The sequence below is a fragment of the Dipodomys merriami genome, unplaced genomic scaffold (assembly GCF_024711535.1).
Source record: "Dipodomys merriami isolate MVZ:Mamm:240054 unplaced genomic scaffold, mDipMer1.0.p SCAF_10, whole genome shotgun sequence".
In the NCBI taxonomy this organism is placed as follows: domain Eukaryota; kingdom Metazoa; phylum Chordata; class Mammalia; order Rodentia; family Heteromyidae; genus Dipodomys; species Dipodomys merriami.
The window spans coordinates 5839139-5855018 of record NW_027202271.1 but is presented as its reverse complement, the minus strand read 5'-3'; the positions used below and the strand labels follow the sequence as shown (position 1 = coordinate 5855018).

The following is a 15880-nucleotide window of genomic DNA, read 5'->3' as shown; positions in this document are numbered from 1 at the left end:
GTATTTCTTATTCATTATGCTTCACATTTACATTATGTATATTCATCATGTATACTTTATAAATGATAAAAATAATGGAACAATCAGTCCTATTACTAATATATCCTAAAATATTTTGAGGTAAAATTTTTCAAAAGCATTTAACATTTAACTGATTTTATTTAAAATTTAAAAATAAAATTCACTCAAATAATCATACTAACGTGTTTTTTTAGCAGATACTGGCCTCCCTTGTAAAGAACATGTTCCTCCTTCTTCCATCAAATCCTAGAATAAAATAAAAATTTCAACAATTCCTGTGTTCATAAATTCCACTTATAAGATCCTATCTATAAAGTTAATTCATTTCCTAGTATTTTCCTATTATTAGTCAGTAGTGAACAATACACTTACATTAAAATTGGTTTAGAAACAAGAAATAAGCTACTGACAAAAAGGAAAAGCTTCAGATAATATTCAATGCAGGTTAAAAAGATAAGCAACAAAAGTACTTTGAGGATTTATGCTGTTATTCTTTTCCCATTTTTATGCTAAATATACTAATTTATTTTTACTTTTCAAAATATCAAAACCTAGAGCTATAAATTTTCTACAGAATTCACTTTGGTTTCAATTGTTTTTGCTTTTTCTATGTATTTTTATTATCTTTAAGCAGTTGTACAAAATGCTGCTATTCAACAAAACCATTTATGAATGCAATGGGTCTTGATCATTGTCACTTCTTTCAATATTCTCGTTCATCCCTCCCAAGCTACCCCTTCCCTCACTTTTCTTAGTTTTGTAGGATATATATTAAATTTTTTACTGCCCTCTCCCACCCTTCATCTCTTCCTCTACCATCTCCTTCCTTCCCTTGACTCTACCTAACTTCGGTATCTGATTCCTAGTGTTTATTTTGCTGAACTCTGATTTAGCCTTTCTAAGAAGTTAAACTGTTTGAGTTCTCCCTGAATCTACCATATTTCAGCTACTACACTGGTGTACATATGCATACCACCGACATTTTTACTTAGCTATTTATGAACTCTAGCTTCCACAAATAAGAGAAAACATGCAAACTTATCTCTCAAACTTGTCTCTTACATTTCTTTTTTTTAATCCTGGTGTGTTTCCTTATTTCCCCAAAAGTGGATGGAAGTTAAAAACCATTTGTATTTGTTTCTATCCAATTTTACTGAATTTTGATGAGAAAATATGGTTATGAATCTCTTCTCTGCCAATTACTGAGGGTGTATGTGTGTGTGCACGTGCATGCACACACATGTGTGGGCATGCTGCTGAACTCAGAACCTGGGTGCTGACCTTTAGCTTTTTCTACTCAATTTTCTACTCAATACTCTACCACTTGAGCCACAGCTTCACTTTTGGCTTTTTGATGGTTAATTTGAGATAAAGAGTTTCAGAGATTTTCCTGCCCTGGTTGGCTCTGAACTAAAATCCTCAGATCTCAACCTCTTGAGTAGCAAGGATTTTACAACCATGAGCCACTGATGCCCAGCACTGAAGCTTACTATTGTCTTCATAAATATAAATGTTTGCAACTTAAAGAAAATATGTATTCTGTGGTGGTATATAGACTTATATACAGGAGAAAGAAGAAGAAACTAGCCACTTGCCAAGTTTGATTCTGTTTCCTTATGGTCATATATAGCTACCCTTCCAAGCTTTTCTTGAAGGTGATCTCAAGGATTTAATTTCTGGTCATGGGATGAAATAATATCCACTCCTGCCAATCCAGCCCATCTCCAGCCCATCTTCTCCATAGCCCTCCACTTTTTTTTCTTCTGTTATCTAGCATCAGCATATACTACAATAGACATCACCAAAGATCAGATTCTCATCAAATTGAAGCCTTCAAATGGCCATATGGAGTAATGGCTTCTTAACCATTTCAGCACTTAAGTCCTTCCCTCAACTTCTGACACAAGCTCCAAATGTGCATCAAGAAGAAAAAGGAGCTGTGATATCACATTAGGAAGTTTAATCAATTGAGAAAGCTATAGCCATATATTTCAGGGAATGCATGCAGAAATGTGGTCCCCCCTTCAATCAGTTAAATGTGTTGCTAAGTATTCTGAAACAAAAATGTATATTGCAAAATGTGTAACATTCAACACAAATATTTTTCTCTCATGTAGTAAAGTGGGTGCCCCCAATAAGCGGGTTTTTTTCCATGTTGGAGACTGTATCCTTTCCATTATTGGGGTATCCCCCCCATCCCTTATGACCTTCTTGCCTTCAGAAGAGAGCATGGACAAGGACTTCCCACTTCTTACAAGCCTTCAGCTAAGACGATGCACGTCCCTCTGTTACCCTGTCGCTAGTGAGCGCTAGCCATGGGACCACACCTTCATGGGTGGACTATAAAGAAGTCTGTTCTTTGCTGGGAAGTGATTTCATAGTGGCATATCTATTCTATAAAACACATATGTCAAATATATCATTTCATCAATTACCCACTTCTATCAATCACAACGATTGATCATCGTTCTCTATTTCATCCTCATTACTTGCTAATAGCAAATCATTGAATCTTTTCAAAATCTACATCTCAATTTCTTTTCTATCCAAACTGCCACTGAACAATTTCAAGTCCTACCTTCAGATTTTCTGATTGTCAGATATCGCCTCATTTTTTGCTCAAGCTGACTGTTTAATACTCTACTGTCATCATACACTTCTGCTAGAATTTTCAGTGCATGTGGTGTGTGTGTGTGCGTGCGTGCACATGTGCGCATACATACATATGTCAGTATTAGGGCTTGAACTCAGAGCCTGGGTGCACTGTACCTTAGCTTTTACACTTAAGGCTGGTGCTCTTCTACTTGAGCCACAGCTCCACTTTTGGCTTTTTGTTGGTTAACTGGAGGTAAGAGTCTCATGAACTTTCCTGCCACCGCTGACTTCCATCTTAGTTTCCTGAGTAGTAGGATTACAGGCATGAGCCACAGGCACCCTTTGTTAGAATTTATTTAGTAGATCTGTTTGGTGATAGGAAATTAAACTGCTAAATATCATACAAGTTATTTATTATCTAGTTCTTTATAGTTCCCAAAATTCTTTCTTGCTACTGATTTCAAGTATATCCGTAACAATACTTAGAATGACTGCATTTCCTTCATCTTCCTCTCTTCATCTTACCCCCTCCCTCTCCTTGACAACTTTCAAGTACAAGCTTCCTGGTATTCATTTTGTTCAACTGTGAATTCATTTTTCTAAGGAATTACACTACAAGTAGTTTCTAAAACAAAGTACAGTCTTTTCACATCTGACTGTTTATGCTGCTCCTTCTCAGACATTTTATCCATTCAGTAAACTTGGTGCTACCATATTCAGAAGCCATCTTCTCATGTTTCCCTCTTAACCATAAAGCTTGGAATTTTTAAAAACTTTACTCCCCATTCAATGTACAAAATTCAATTGCAGTAACTTATCTAAATGCATTGTATTTTCTCTGTTTTTCTCGGGCTACGAAACAGAAGCATCCTAAAGACAGGCTCCATGCCCTATCCTCTCTTTTTCTTGTGGAGTATAGTATATAACAGAATATTATCTTCAAGGAAAAAAAAACTATTTTTTCATCATTTTATTCTTATAAGTCTAGTATATGGAAGGCACTGAATAAGTGCCTATTAGATACCTAACACTCAATGCCTATTTATGAAGAATCAAAAGAAAACAGTATAGCTGAAAATATCAAGTCAGAATCCCAGTTCATGTATAGGACCTTGAACAATTTACTCAATCTCTGACGTTCAGTCTCTTTTGTTCTGAAGACTACAGGATCAGATTTGCTAGATCAGAGTGCATAAAGCTTAACTGTTATATAACAATTGTTATACTGTTAATTGTTACATTATTTTTAATAATAGAGAGTGTAATGACATTGTATGTTCTTACATGTTTCAATATTCTGAGCCATATGACCACCTCAACCAGAAATACAATGAAACATAAAGCATTTAGTCCTGGGAGAAATTTATATAAAATGTACAGAAATTATGTAAAATGTATTCAGGCTTATTTGATTTGTCTCAAAGAAAGAACATTACAGTTTCTGTAAAGATGTTTCTATTTGTAGATCTAAGCTATAATTTTCCTAAGACAATATAAGAATTCATAAAAAAGAATAAGAGCTAACCATAAATCAAAGTAAATATAAATATTAAAATATGATAGAAAGACCTGACTAAATTAGAAAGAGATATGTTTTACCTCACCAAGTCCAAAGGCCTGGAACTGTGTATCTTCCAAAGGGAAAGCACCACTAAGTTTAATAGAAAAAAGAAAATTAGTATGTTTTACTCCCTATAAAAGTTATGGTAAACTGTAATCTCTAAACTTGACTTCAGAAAACAATTATGTGAGAAGTTCTTTAAAAAAAATAAATAAATATATACCCCATGCTAAGAATTCTGCAGTTTTAACATTGCCCCTGAAGTAACGGGTTTGTATCTAGGTTTGGAAGCTATTCTAAACCATTTTCGTGAAATAGATTTTAAACTCAAAATCTAACCTACAGTTTTTGTTTTGTTTTTTTGTTTTGTTGGGATTTTTTTGTCAGTTGTGGGGCTTGAACTCTGGGCATGGGTGCTGTCCCTGTGCTCTTAAGCTCAAGGTGAGCACTCTGCCACTTGAGCCACAGCACCACTTCTGGTTTTCTAGTGGAGATAAGAGTTCCATGGAGTTTCCTGCCCAGGCTGGCTTTGAACTGTGATCCTCAGATCTCAGCCTCCTGAGTACTTAGGCATGAGCCACCAGCACCTAGCTTCTAACCTACAGTTTTATATTCAAAAATTCCCTGATATTTGAGGAAGAGACAATTTGATAATTTTAACAAAATCAGTTATGAGTTTGCATGTTATGTAAATCTCACAAAAAATTACATGTATTCTTTTTGTTGTTGTTTTTGTGTTGGTACTGGAGCTTGAACTTAGGGCCTGGGTGCTTTGCCTTAGATTTTTGCTCAAGGCTAGTGATCTACCACTTGAGTCACAGCTCTACTACCTGCTTTTTGCTGGTTAACTGGAGATAAGAATTTCACTTCCCCCACAGTATAACCCCTGCTTTCACTGTACTTGATTTGGGCATAATTTGTGGAGGGGAAGGGAAAAAACAAATCATTTAAATAGGAATACAGTTGGACCCATTGCAACAATGAGATGTACAAGTCATTATGTTGAAAATGAACTTTACAACTTTGGTGGGGGGATGGGGGGAGGAGGATTGGGTGGAGGGGTGGGGGGAGGATGGGAAGGGATGGGAAGGGGAAACAAAGGAGGAGGCTTCAATGCTTGATAAGAAATGTACTCATTATCTTGCCCATGTAATTGTAACCCCTCTGTACAGTATTTTCACAATAAAAAAAAAAAGAATTTCACTAACTTTCCTATCCAGGACTGGCTTTGAACTGTGATCCTCAGATCTGTCTCGTGACTAGCTATGACTATAGGTATGAGGTTTAGGTATTCTCTTAAATGAGTATTTTAAAGATGTCCCAAAGCCACTTTCAAAATAAAAATCTAAATAGTTCTCTAGTTTTAAAGATTTGTCTAAATTACAATTAATAGTCCCCACAAAAAAGTGGGTACTATTCCAAAATTACTGGCTAAAATAAAGTTTTCTTTTAATATCCATAATTGGAAGTCACTGTGCAGAAGGATTAGTAAAAGAGCCTGACAACTCTGAAGAATAAATTAGGTATAAAATTACAAAGGATTTGATTACAAATCTCCTTGAGCCCAGAAGGTTTTGTAGACCATCAGCAAGAAGGCACAAAATTAGGAGTCTGAGAGATAAATGCTGATAAGAGGGCAAATGCTCTATTCCTAGAATACACACTCACCCATGAATGGCTGGCTGGTATGCTTGCTTATGTCAGTCATATATGCATCTTTACTCCCTGTTCTTGTTTGTTTGTGGTATCTAGGTTTGAACTTAAGACCTTGAGCTTGCTAAGCGATACCTCTATTCCCATTATTCCTTGTTCTGACTCAATACAAACCAATCTTCTTATGGAAATCCAAAGTAAAAAAATATGCTTGTCATGTTAATAAGCATCCTTATACACACAACATCCTTCTTTCTTACTGCAAATAAATTGATACTCTATTAACTCCTTGAGCTTATAAATTTTCCTTAGTGTCATGAACACTAATATTCATATAAGAAGATATTTCAAGGCCGGCAGGTATAAGGACAATACTCTCAACTAGAGTGATCATTGTGATAAAGTTTACTAGGCTGCTCATGCTAAGACCCGATCTTCATCTCAGTGCCTTGCTTCCACGTGACATACACATCATTGTAATATATAATATACAGATACACATCCTAATATACATTCAACAGATTTATCTGAAAACTTACATATAGTTCTCTAGATATTTCTGGGTATTTTTCTGTGGTATCTTCTCCTGGTAATCATTTTTAAGTTTTCCTTAAAAATAAAATATGCATTGAGTAAAAGATCTAGCATGATTTACTTACATTTTTTCACTTAAGACATATGAGCATGAAACATACAGCAGGAAATCATGGGTTGACACAGCCATCAACAGAAATTCACTCTAGCTTATGGTTTTGTATTTCTATAAACACATATATAAAATGTATACACTGTATTGTCATCCCTTGGAATCGAACATGGATACTTTCCTCCACTATTCTGCCCATCTGCCTCACACATGTCAAAAATCTATGGATGCTCAAAACTCTTTCGTAAAATGGCCTAGTATATACATACAAAGTATGCTCATCCTCATGTGCTTTATGTCATTTGATGCCATATAAATAGCTGATATGAAAATCTGTACATGCCCAGTAGAGGGACTAATTTTAAAAAATAATTTCAGTCTATGGTTAGATAAATCTTCAAATAAAGAAAACTTCAGTTTTGAAAATCCAACTATATACGAATGTGTGGATATTACATATGTAAAATATAGCAATATATATCAAAGCTGAAAACCAAAAAATGTATTTTCCATGTACAATACCAACCTTTTTTTCCAGAGTTGGCTGGGTAGCAATTCTTCTCAAAACATGTATTAACATCATTTAGTTCATCATTGTACTCTTTCTGATAGTTCTTGCTTGACTGAAATGATTCTGGGTAACAGCTAAAAGTTGGCTCTGGAGCTGTGAAAATGCCTCTAATGCATCCATTGATGGGATGGTTTTCAGAAGGAGTGAGTGCACAAGTATCTCTCAAATTATCATGACCACACTTGTCAAAGGTTTCTTTCATTCTTTGTTGATCTATGTTTAATAAGTTGATGATATTTTGATTAACAAAAGAGACCTCATTCTCTGACACAAACCCATGAGTTGGCTGGGTCATGTCTCCAAAAAAACTTGAAAATTCTTTTCCATTATCTCCCAAAATATCTTGTACTGGTTGGTTTTTAGTAATGAAGTCTGACTGACAGTTTATATTCATGCTTCTATAATCCACACTCATAGTTTTAGCAGGCGTAAGAAAATTTTCATTTCCTGGACTTTGGGAAAAATAAATATATAAGCATAAAAAGTTCAACCATTTTCATTTAAAGTTAGTAACTTTAAAGTTAAACTTTTTGAGAACATACTGAGGAATGACTAACATTTACTAGACTATATATTTTTTACACTGAAGTAAGTGATGTTTTTAGGTGCAAATTTATCTAATATACCCACCTATATATATTGAGCATAAAAATAATCTATGCCCAATTTTTTTCCCTCTCTCCTTTTTTTTTAATTTAATTTAATTTTATTTGTGAACATACTGTACAGAGGAGTTACAATTACGTGGGCAGGATAATGCGTACATTTCTTACCAAGCATTGCAGCCTCCTCCTTTGTTTACCCTTCACATCCCTTCCCAGCCTCCCCCCTCCCCCCCCAATCCCAATCCTTCTCCTTCCCCCCCCCCCCAGCACCGACGTTGTAAAGCTCATTTTGGACATGACAACTTGTACTTCTCATTGTTGCAACAGGTCCACCTGTATCCTTAAACAACTGGTTTTTCCCCATCTCCTCCACAAGTTATACTGATATCAAATATAGTGAAAGCAGGGGTTATACTGTGGGGGTGGGACATACAAAGCAACAAAGAGATAATCTTATAAATGCGTTAGAAACACATTCTATGCCCAATTTTTAGGTCACATAAAATATTAATTCAGTTTAATTTCCTTTATAATCAAAGCAAAATATATTTGACTATAATAATATCTCTTTTATAGTAAAGTCTAGCAAATAATCTAGTCAACCACTGCATGTCACTGCTGCTCCATTTGCTCAGAGAGAGATTTCCAAGACTGGAAAAAAGTTAGCCTGTGTAAAAATCAATTTAACCAAAGCTATTAGAACATTCTGACAGATATTTTGCAACCAAAAATATTAAAACAGCTATTAAGTTCCCAAAGAAGAAAAATGTAAGCAAGAGTTAAGATGAATTAGATAATAGTCAGGAGCATTAGAAGTCTCCCAAGTTGTCCCTAATGCAGAAATGGTAAATCTAGGTCAAGTCCAACTTGTAGACAAAAACTATGATAGGAATAATGAAAAATAAAGATGCTTTTTATTTTATTGCCAGTGACTACAAGTTTATGTGGGACTGAGTGGTTTCAAAGGTTGGAGGTAGCAAAGAAATTTAAAAAGATACACATGGGGGGCTGGGAAGGTGGCTCAGTGGTAGAGCGCTTGCCTTGCATGCATGAGGCCCTGGGTTCTATTCCTCAGCACTACATAAGCAAAAAGAAAAAAGCCAGAAGTGGCACTGTGGCTCAAGTGGTAGAGTGCTAGCCTTGAGCTGAAGAGCTGAGGGACAGCGCCCAAGCCCAGAGTTCAGGCCCCACAACCGAATCCCCCCCCCAAAAAAAGAAACACATGGGCTGACAAAATTCTAATTTCTAATTTCATTTTCAAGTTATTAATCAAATATTCAATAAGCACCTACAGTGTTATAGGCATTAGGTCATATTTTATGGGAAAAAAAAGAACTTGATTTGATATTAAGAGGGAAATTAATGTGTTGCTCACAAATGTTCATTATTCATAATTTCACAATAATTCTCACGGTTTATATTTTCTTATTGTTTATACTATTTTATACTTTTAGAATACATAATGTAATGCACACGCGCACAATGAACAATACAAAGTTGAGCATGAGTCAAACACTGTCATCTCAGCATCCACATCTGAGGCAGGAATAGCGCAAGTCTGAGGTCAGCCTGGGGTGCATAGCAGGACCCTCTAGCTCAAAAAGAACAAAAATAGCAGAGAAATTTATATTGCTTTTGACTGGGGATTGGGGGTAGACACATAGAAGCAATTCATGACTTATAAAGCACATTACAAATGTAAAGTATCATTTTCTAAAAGGCATTCTAAGGATTCTAAATCAGAAGAGTCACTCTAAGAGATCTGGACAATGTAACTGTACAGTTATTACCAATTAAAAATTTATAACACAGGAAAAATCACAAACTGCTTATAGTCAAGTTTTTACTATTATAATAAATAGAAGATATTGTTTCTTTTCATTTTTTGGCACTATTGGTGCTTGAACACAAGTCCTCACACTTGGCAGGCAAGTATTCTCTTGTAAGAACCTTTTCCTGCTTTACTTTTCAGGTATGGTCTTGTGGTCTTGCCTTGGCCATTTTGGTCCATAATCCTCCTACTCATCCTTTCACATGGATGGGAGGATAATTAAGTCACCACAAACAGCATTTTTGTTGAGATAAGTTTAACTTTTTCCCCCGACTGTCTCAAACCATGAAACTTCTCCCAAATACTTGGAATTACAGGTATAAGCCAAGATTCTTCCACTTGCAAAAAATTCAGCCTGCCTAGAACAAATTATGTTGAGTTAAGCTAGGCTCAGAGAGAACAAAGGCTAATGTTTTCTCTCATAGGCGGAAGCTAGGGACATGATAAATTATATAGTAGTCATTCACACACAATGAGACCAAAGGAAGATATTCTTAGGGGAGGAATACAATGGCACTTCTGGTGATATAAAATAATATTTCTTGAAATGAACTCCAGGATATGGAAACAAGATAATTTTCCTGGGTTTTTTCCTTTTTTTTAAAATATCATTTATCTGTCTTTGGGAGGATAAGGGGGGAGATACAGACATGGAGGGACAAATGGAGTGAACAAATGCAGCAGTGGTACTCACTATATACTATGTTGAAAATGAACCATACAACTTGTAAGTGGGGATGGAAAGGAAAAACCAGAAGAGAGGAAAGGAAAAAGTGACACTGTTCAAAAAGAAATACAGTCATTACCTCACTTATGAAGCTGAGATAAAGTACATCACCTTTATAAGAACAATAAAACATTTTGAATTTTAAAAATTATCCAGGTGCATCTGATTTACAAGTGAATATTGGAAAGGATTACTTGTAGAGAATACAGAGAAATGAAACTAATATTCAAAATCTTAATCAATCCAACTTAGATTGAGATTTTCTATAATTATAATTTATTAAAAGTTGTGGATTAAAATACAGACAAGTTATTTAAACAGTTCGATATTTATTGTATGCCTACTATGTAATAGTGAGACAACAAAGGTTATATGCTAAAGAAGGAAGATAAACAAGATAATCCATTAATAGGTGCAATGGTTAAGAATTAAAAAAAACAGAATACAGAAGTCTCAAACATGGTAGAAAATTAGCAGGGGACTAACTGTGCTGTCTCTGAAGAAGCAGAGTTTTAGGGTTCTACCAAATTATCCATATCTAGAGAATCACACCTAGTAAGCTATAATTATACTGAGATTTATACCTAAGAAGAAATTTACAAGCAGGTTGCTTAAGATGACAGGTTTAAGCACTTGCCAGTAGCAGTGGCAGACAGAGGGAACCTGGACAAAAAAAAAGAGAAGAGACAGCATGTGCAGGCTTTCCACTCAGCTCCAGCATGAGTTTAAAGAGCAAGAATGGGAATTGACATCCCAGCTGGCCAAAGACAGATGCAGAGGCAACTCATCAAATCAGATGGTCCAAATCACCAAAGGAAAGCATAAGGACACAACAAAAGACATCCTCCCTCCCTCCCAGAGAACAGTATCTGTTCCTTTCCTTTTCTATGTTCCTCTAACCTTACTTGTTCCTCCCTCTATTTTTTATTAGATCTCTTCTTTTTTTTTTTGAATTTCACTTTAACCTATTTTCCTTTCTTTCTTCGTCTTCTTTTTTTTTTGGTCCTTCCATCCTTCTTCTTAGTCTGGTGATCCCTAATTGTTTGAGAGTTAGCCTGTATTTGTTTCCATTTTGTCTGTGTCCTTCGGGTTCAGAATGTTTTATCACTCACAACAGATTTGTTCACTGGTTACAATTATGCAAAATCTCCACTCCTCAACCACAATACCCCTCCCCAAACAAAGAAAAGGAACAGTAGATAGGGGAATACTTATTTATGACTTTGAATTTCTAAAGCCTGTGCTATTACAGGGGTCGTGTCTTAAAGCTGTGTTCTGCTTTGGTTTTGGATTTGCTTTTGTGTACAAAAAGGAGAGGTAGATAGTCTAATACCTACCTATGATTGTGAACTTCTAAAGTCTGTGTAATTACAGGGCTCTGGGTTAGTTCTTGTCTTGAAATTGTGTTCTGTTATGGTATTAGATTTGTGGGGTTTTTTGTTTGTTTGTTTTTTGGGTTTTTTTGGGTCCGGTCGTGAGGCCTGAACTCTGGGCCTGGGCGCTCTTCAGCTCAAGGCTAGCGCTCTACAACTTGAGCCACAGCGCCACTTCCGGCTTTTTACTTTTTGTTTATGTGGTGCTGAGGAATCAAACCCAGTGCCTCGGGCATGCAAGGCAAGCACTCTACCACTGAGCCACCTTCCCAGCCCTTAGATTTGTTTTCTTCCCAAATGGACAGAATAAACTAAAGAAACACAAGAAAAATGGCAAGTCAAGGAACCTTAATTCCTACTCAAAATAAACACCCGATAGAGCAGTCAATGAAAGACCTAGAGGATAGTTCTCAAAATGCTTTCAAAACACTGCTGGTAAATATATTGAATGAAAAGACTGAAAGCTTGCACATGGCTATGCATGAGTGTGATAAGGCTAACCAAAGATTAATAGAGGAATTCATGGAATTCAAAAATAGAAAGCTGAATGAACTCCAAGAAAAGAAAAGGGAGTCCAATGAAAAAATAGTCACTCACCTAAAGGATATGAGAGAGAACACTGAAAATCAAACCAAGGAAGTAAAGATCTAAAAAGAAGCTTCAATAAAGAAACTGAAGCCATCAAATATGACCAATTAAGTGGGCACCAGTGGCTCAAACCTGTAATCCTAGCTACTCAGGAGCCTGAAATCTGAGGATTACAGTTCAAAGCCAGCCCAGGGAGGAAAGTCTATGAGACTCTTATCTTCAATAAGTCACCAGAAAACCGGAAGTGGGCGCTGTGGCTCAAGTGGTAGAGTGCTTGCCTTGAGCTGAAGAGCTGAGGGACAGCACCCAGGCCCAGAGTTCAAGTCCTATGACCAAACCCCTCCCCCCAAAAATGACCAATTAAAGTGCAGAAAAATAAAAAAAGTAAAGTCTTAACAGCAGATTAGACAATACAGAAGTTAGAATCTCTGGAATTGAAGATAGTCTAGATTTTATAAAGATAGACAATTATTCAAAACAAACCAAGAAATAAGGTAAGTGCCTATCAGAGCTTCAAGACTTAATCAGATCTAATTTAAGGGTAATAGGTAAGGAGGAAGGTCAAGAGAAGAAAGCTAAATGGAAAGGAAATATATTTAACAGAATTCTAGCAAAGAACTTCCTGAACATCTAAAACAATAGGCCCATTCAAATACAAGAAGTCTTTAGAACCTAAACCAGACCAGACCAGAACAAGACATCCCACCCAGACATTGTGATCTGCACAGTAAAGACCAAGGAAAGTATTCTTAAAGCTGTCAGGGAGGAAAGATCAATTACCTATCAAGGAAAAAGCAATCAGAATAACTACAGAGACCAGGAAACCATAAAAGCAGAGACTATGAAAGGAAGGAGAGCCTGGAATGAGGTACGCCACATCTTAAAGGCAAACAACTATCAACCAAGAATACTATACCCAGCTAAGCTTTCCTTCATAACCAAGAAACAAATAAAAATTCCACAGCAAGGAAAAAATTGAAACAATATATCTCCACCAAACTAGCATTAAACAATATACTCAAAAATGTACTACACATAATAAACCAACAAGAACATGATACTGGCAAAAAAAAAAAATAACCTCTACCCAGAGAACCAGATAAATATAGCAAGAATTGATGAGGCACAGCCTCATCTATAACATGGTAGATAACATGGCAGGAACTACCAAACATCTCTCAGTCCTAACTCTCAATATTAATGGGATTAACTCTCCAATTAAACAACACAGATTTACTAGTTGAATCAAAAAGCAAGATCCATCTATCCTCTTTCTTCAAGAGACATATCTTGCCCACAAAACCAAACATATTCTGAAAGTGTAAGGCTAGAATAAAATCTATCAAGTATATCTGCCATTAACAGGCCAGAGTTGCAATCTTAATATCAGACAAAATAGACTTCAAATTAAAATTAGAGAGAAGAGATAGAGAAGGACATTAAATACTCACAAAGGGATCTCTCCTACAGGGGGATAAAACAATTCTAAATATCTATAAACCAAATGCTGGTGCACCCATCTTCATCAAACAAACACTATTTACCCAAAAAACACACCTAGATCCAAACACATTGATTGTTGGTGACTTTTAACACACCACTGTTGCCTCTGAGTGGATCAACCTAGCTAAAACACAACAGAGAAACCTCAGAACTAAAAAAATGCATAGACAAACTAGACTTAATAGACATCTACAGAATATTTCACCCAGCAGCATCAGAATATATGCTCTTATTTTTTTGTCAGTTGTGGGGCTTGAACTCTGGGCCTGGGTGCTGTCCCAGGCTTGACCTGAGCTCATCAGGTCAAGGCCAGTGCTCTACCACTTGAGGTACTGCACCACTTCCAGTTTTCTGGTGATTAATTGGTGATAAGAGTCTCACGGAGTTTCCTGCCCCAGCTGGTTTTGAACCATGATCCTCAGATCTCAGCCTCCTGAGTAGCTAGGACTACAGACATGAGCCACCAGCACCTAGCCAGAATATACATTCTTTTCAGCAACACATGGAACATTCTCCAAAACAGATCACATTTCAGGTCACAAAGGAAAGCTTTAGAAATTCAGAAATATTGAAATTATTCCCTGAATTCTTTCAGACCACAACAGAATAAAATTAGAGTTCAACATTAAAAGCCATCATAGAAATTGAACAACAGATTGTTGAATCACCAGTAGGTCACTTAAGAAAACAGAATGAAAATGCAAATGTTTATGGTATTTAACAAAAACTAACACACAAAATACCAGCTCCTCTGGGACACAGTAAAGGCAGTACTCAGAGGAAAATGTATAGATCTGAGTACCTACATCAACAAATTGGAGAAATCTGAAGGCAACAATTTAATGATTCACCACAAGCTCCTTGAAAACAATCAACAAGCCAAACCCCAATCCAGTAGATAGAAGCAAATAATTAAAATTAAATCAGATTGAAATGAATTAGAGTCCAAAAAAAAATACAAAGAAATCAACAAAGTTAACAGCTTGTTGATCACTGAAGCTACCAGTACAACCATGTTTACTGCATAATTATTTACCATAGCTAAGACACAGAACCAAACCCAGATGCCCCTCAGTAGATGAATGGATAGAGAAAATGAGTTATCTATACACAACAGAATTCTATGCTTCCATCAGAAAGAATGACATTGCCCATTCATAAGTAAATGGAAAGACTTGGAAAAACTTACAAGCCTGACTGAAAGAAACAGACTATATAGTTTCCCTCATTTGTAATAACTAGAGTATATTTATGATAGTCTTAGAGCTCAATGGCTAGATATCCATATGATCATATAAAACAAAGCTAATCAAAACAAACTCCAAGTTTTTCTCAGGTACTGTCTGCAGTTATTTATTTTTCTCTCTTTCTTTTTTCCTGCTGTCACTGTTTGTTTGTTTTTTTTTTAATTTCTGTAGCACTTGTCTGTACCCTTGTCTTATCTGATTTGTGGAAGGAAGGGGAATCACTAAAATGGCAGGACAAAGGGTGAACTAATACAACAGAGATACTCACTAGACACTACGTTAGATTTACAACTTGGGGAGTAGGAGAGCTGGGGGAGAGGACAACTGGAGAAAATGAGAGGAAGAGGTAACACTGTTCAAAAAGAAATGTACTCATTACCTTACTTATGTAACTATAATCCCTCAGTACATCACCTTTACAATTTAAAAAAAGACCTGAAAATAAAAGAACAAAAGAAAATAATTACAGGTGCTACAGATAATATATAGAATAGTTTGTATTGGGAGTCGAGTTTCAAATAGTTTAATGAGGAAAAACCCACATAAGCAAATAATAAATGAGCTGGAGATAAAAAAGACCCTATATATAAAGAAGAACATAAACATACTGCAGAGAAATGGAATAATAAGCATAAAGGAAGTATTTGTAGCATGTTTGAGGAAACAGAGGGGGTGAAAGAGAAGAGCAGTGAGGCTGCTATAACATTGGAAGTATCAGAAAAAAACTACCAAAGAACACAGATTATGTAGAGCTGATTTTTAAAAAGAACAATTAAATCATTCTAAGGTTCTTGATTCAAAAGCAAAACTGATTTGTTTCTTGCCTTATATGTTATCAGTTTGGGGGTACTTGGAATAAATCATACTTAGTTGTACATTAAGAAGCAAATTAGGAGCACTGGGAATGTGGCTCAGTAATAGAGTACTTGCCTTGCATGCACTGGGTTCAATTCCTCAGC

General features: G+C 35.9%; 1 protein-coding gene across 1 annotated transcript in view; it reads right to left on the bottom strand.

Annotated features, from left to right (window-relative positions):
- The window catches only part of Redic1 (regulator of DNA class I crossover intermediates 1), an 84487-nt gene that overhangs the window by 5783 nt on the left and 62824 nt on the right, over positions 1 to 15880 (bottom strand). Inside the window, exons 8-11 of the mRNA XM_070038831.1 lie at positions 7003 to 7499; positions 6370 to 6439; positions 4216 to 4267; positions 204 to 267 (exon numbers count right to left, since the gene is read on the bottom strand). Coding sequence (XP_069894932.1) covers positions 204 to 267; positions 4216 to 4267; positions 6370 to 6439; positions 7003 to 7499 — 683 coding nt within the window. The remainder of the gene's footprint in view (positions 1 to 203; positions 268 to 4215; positions 4268 to 6369; positions 6440 to 7002; positions 7500 to 15880) is intronic.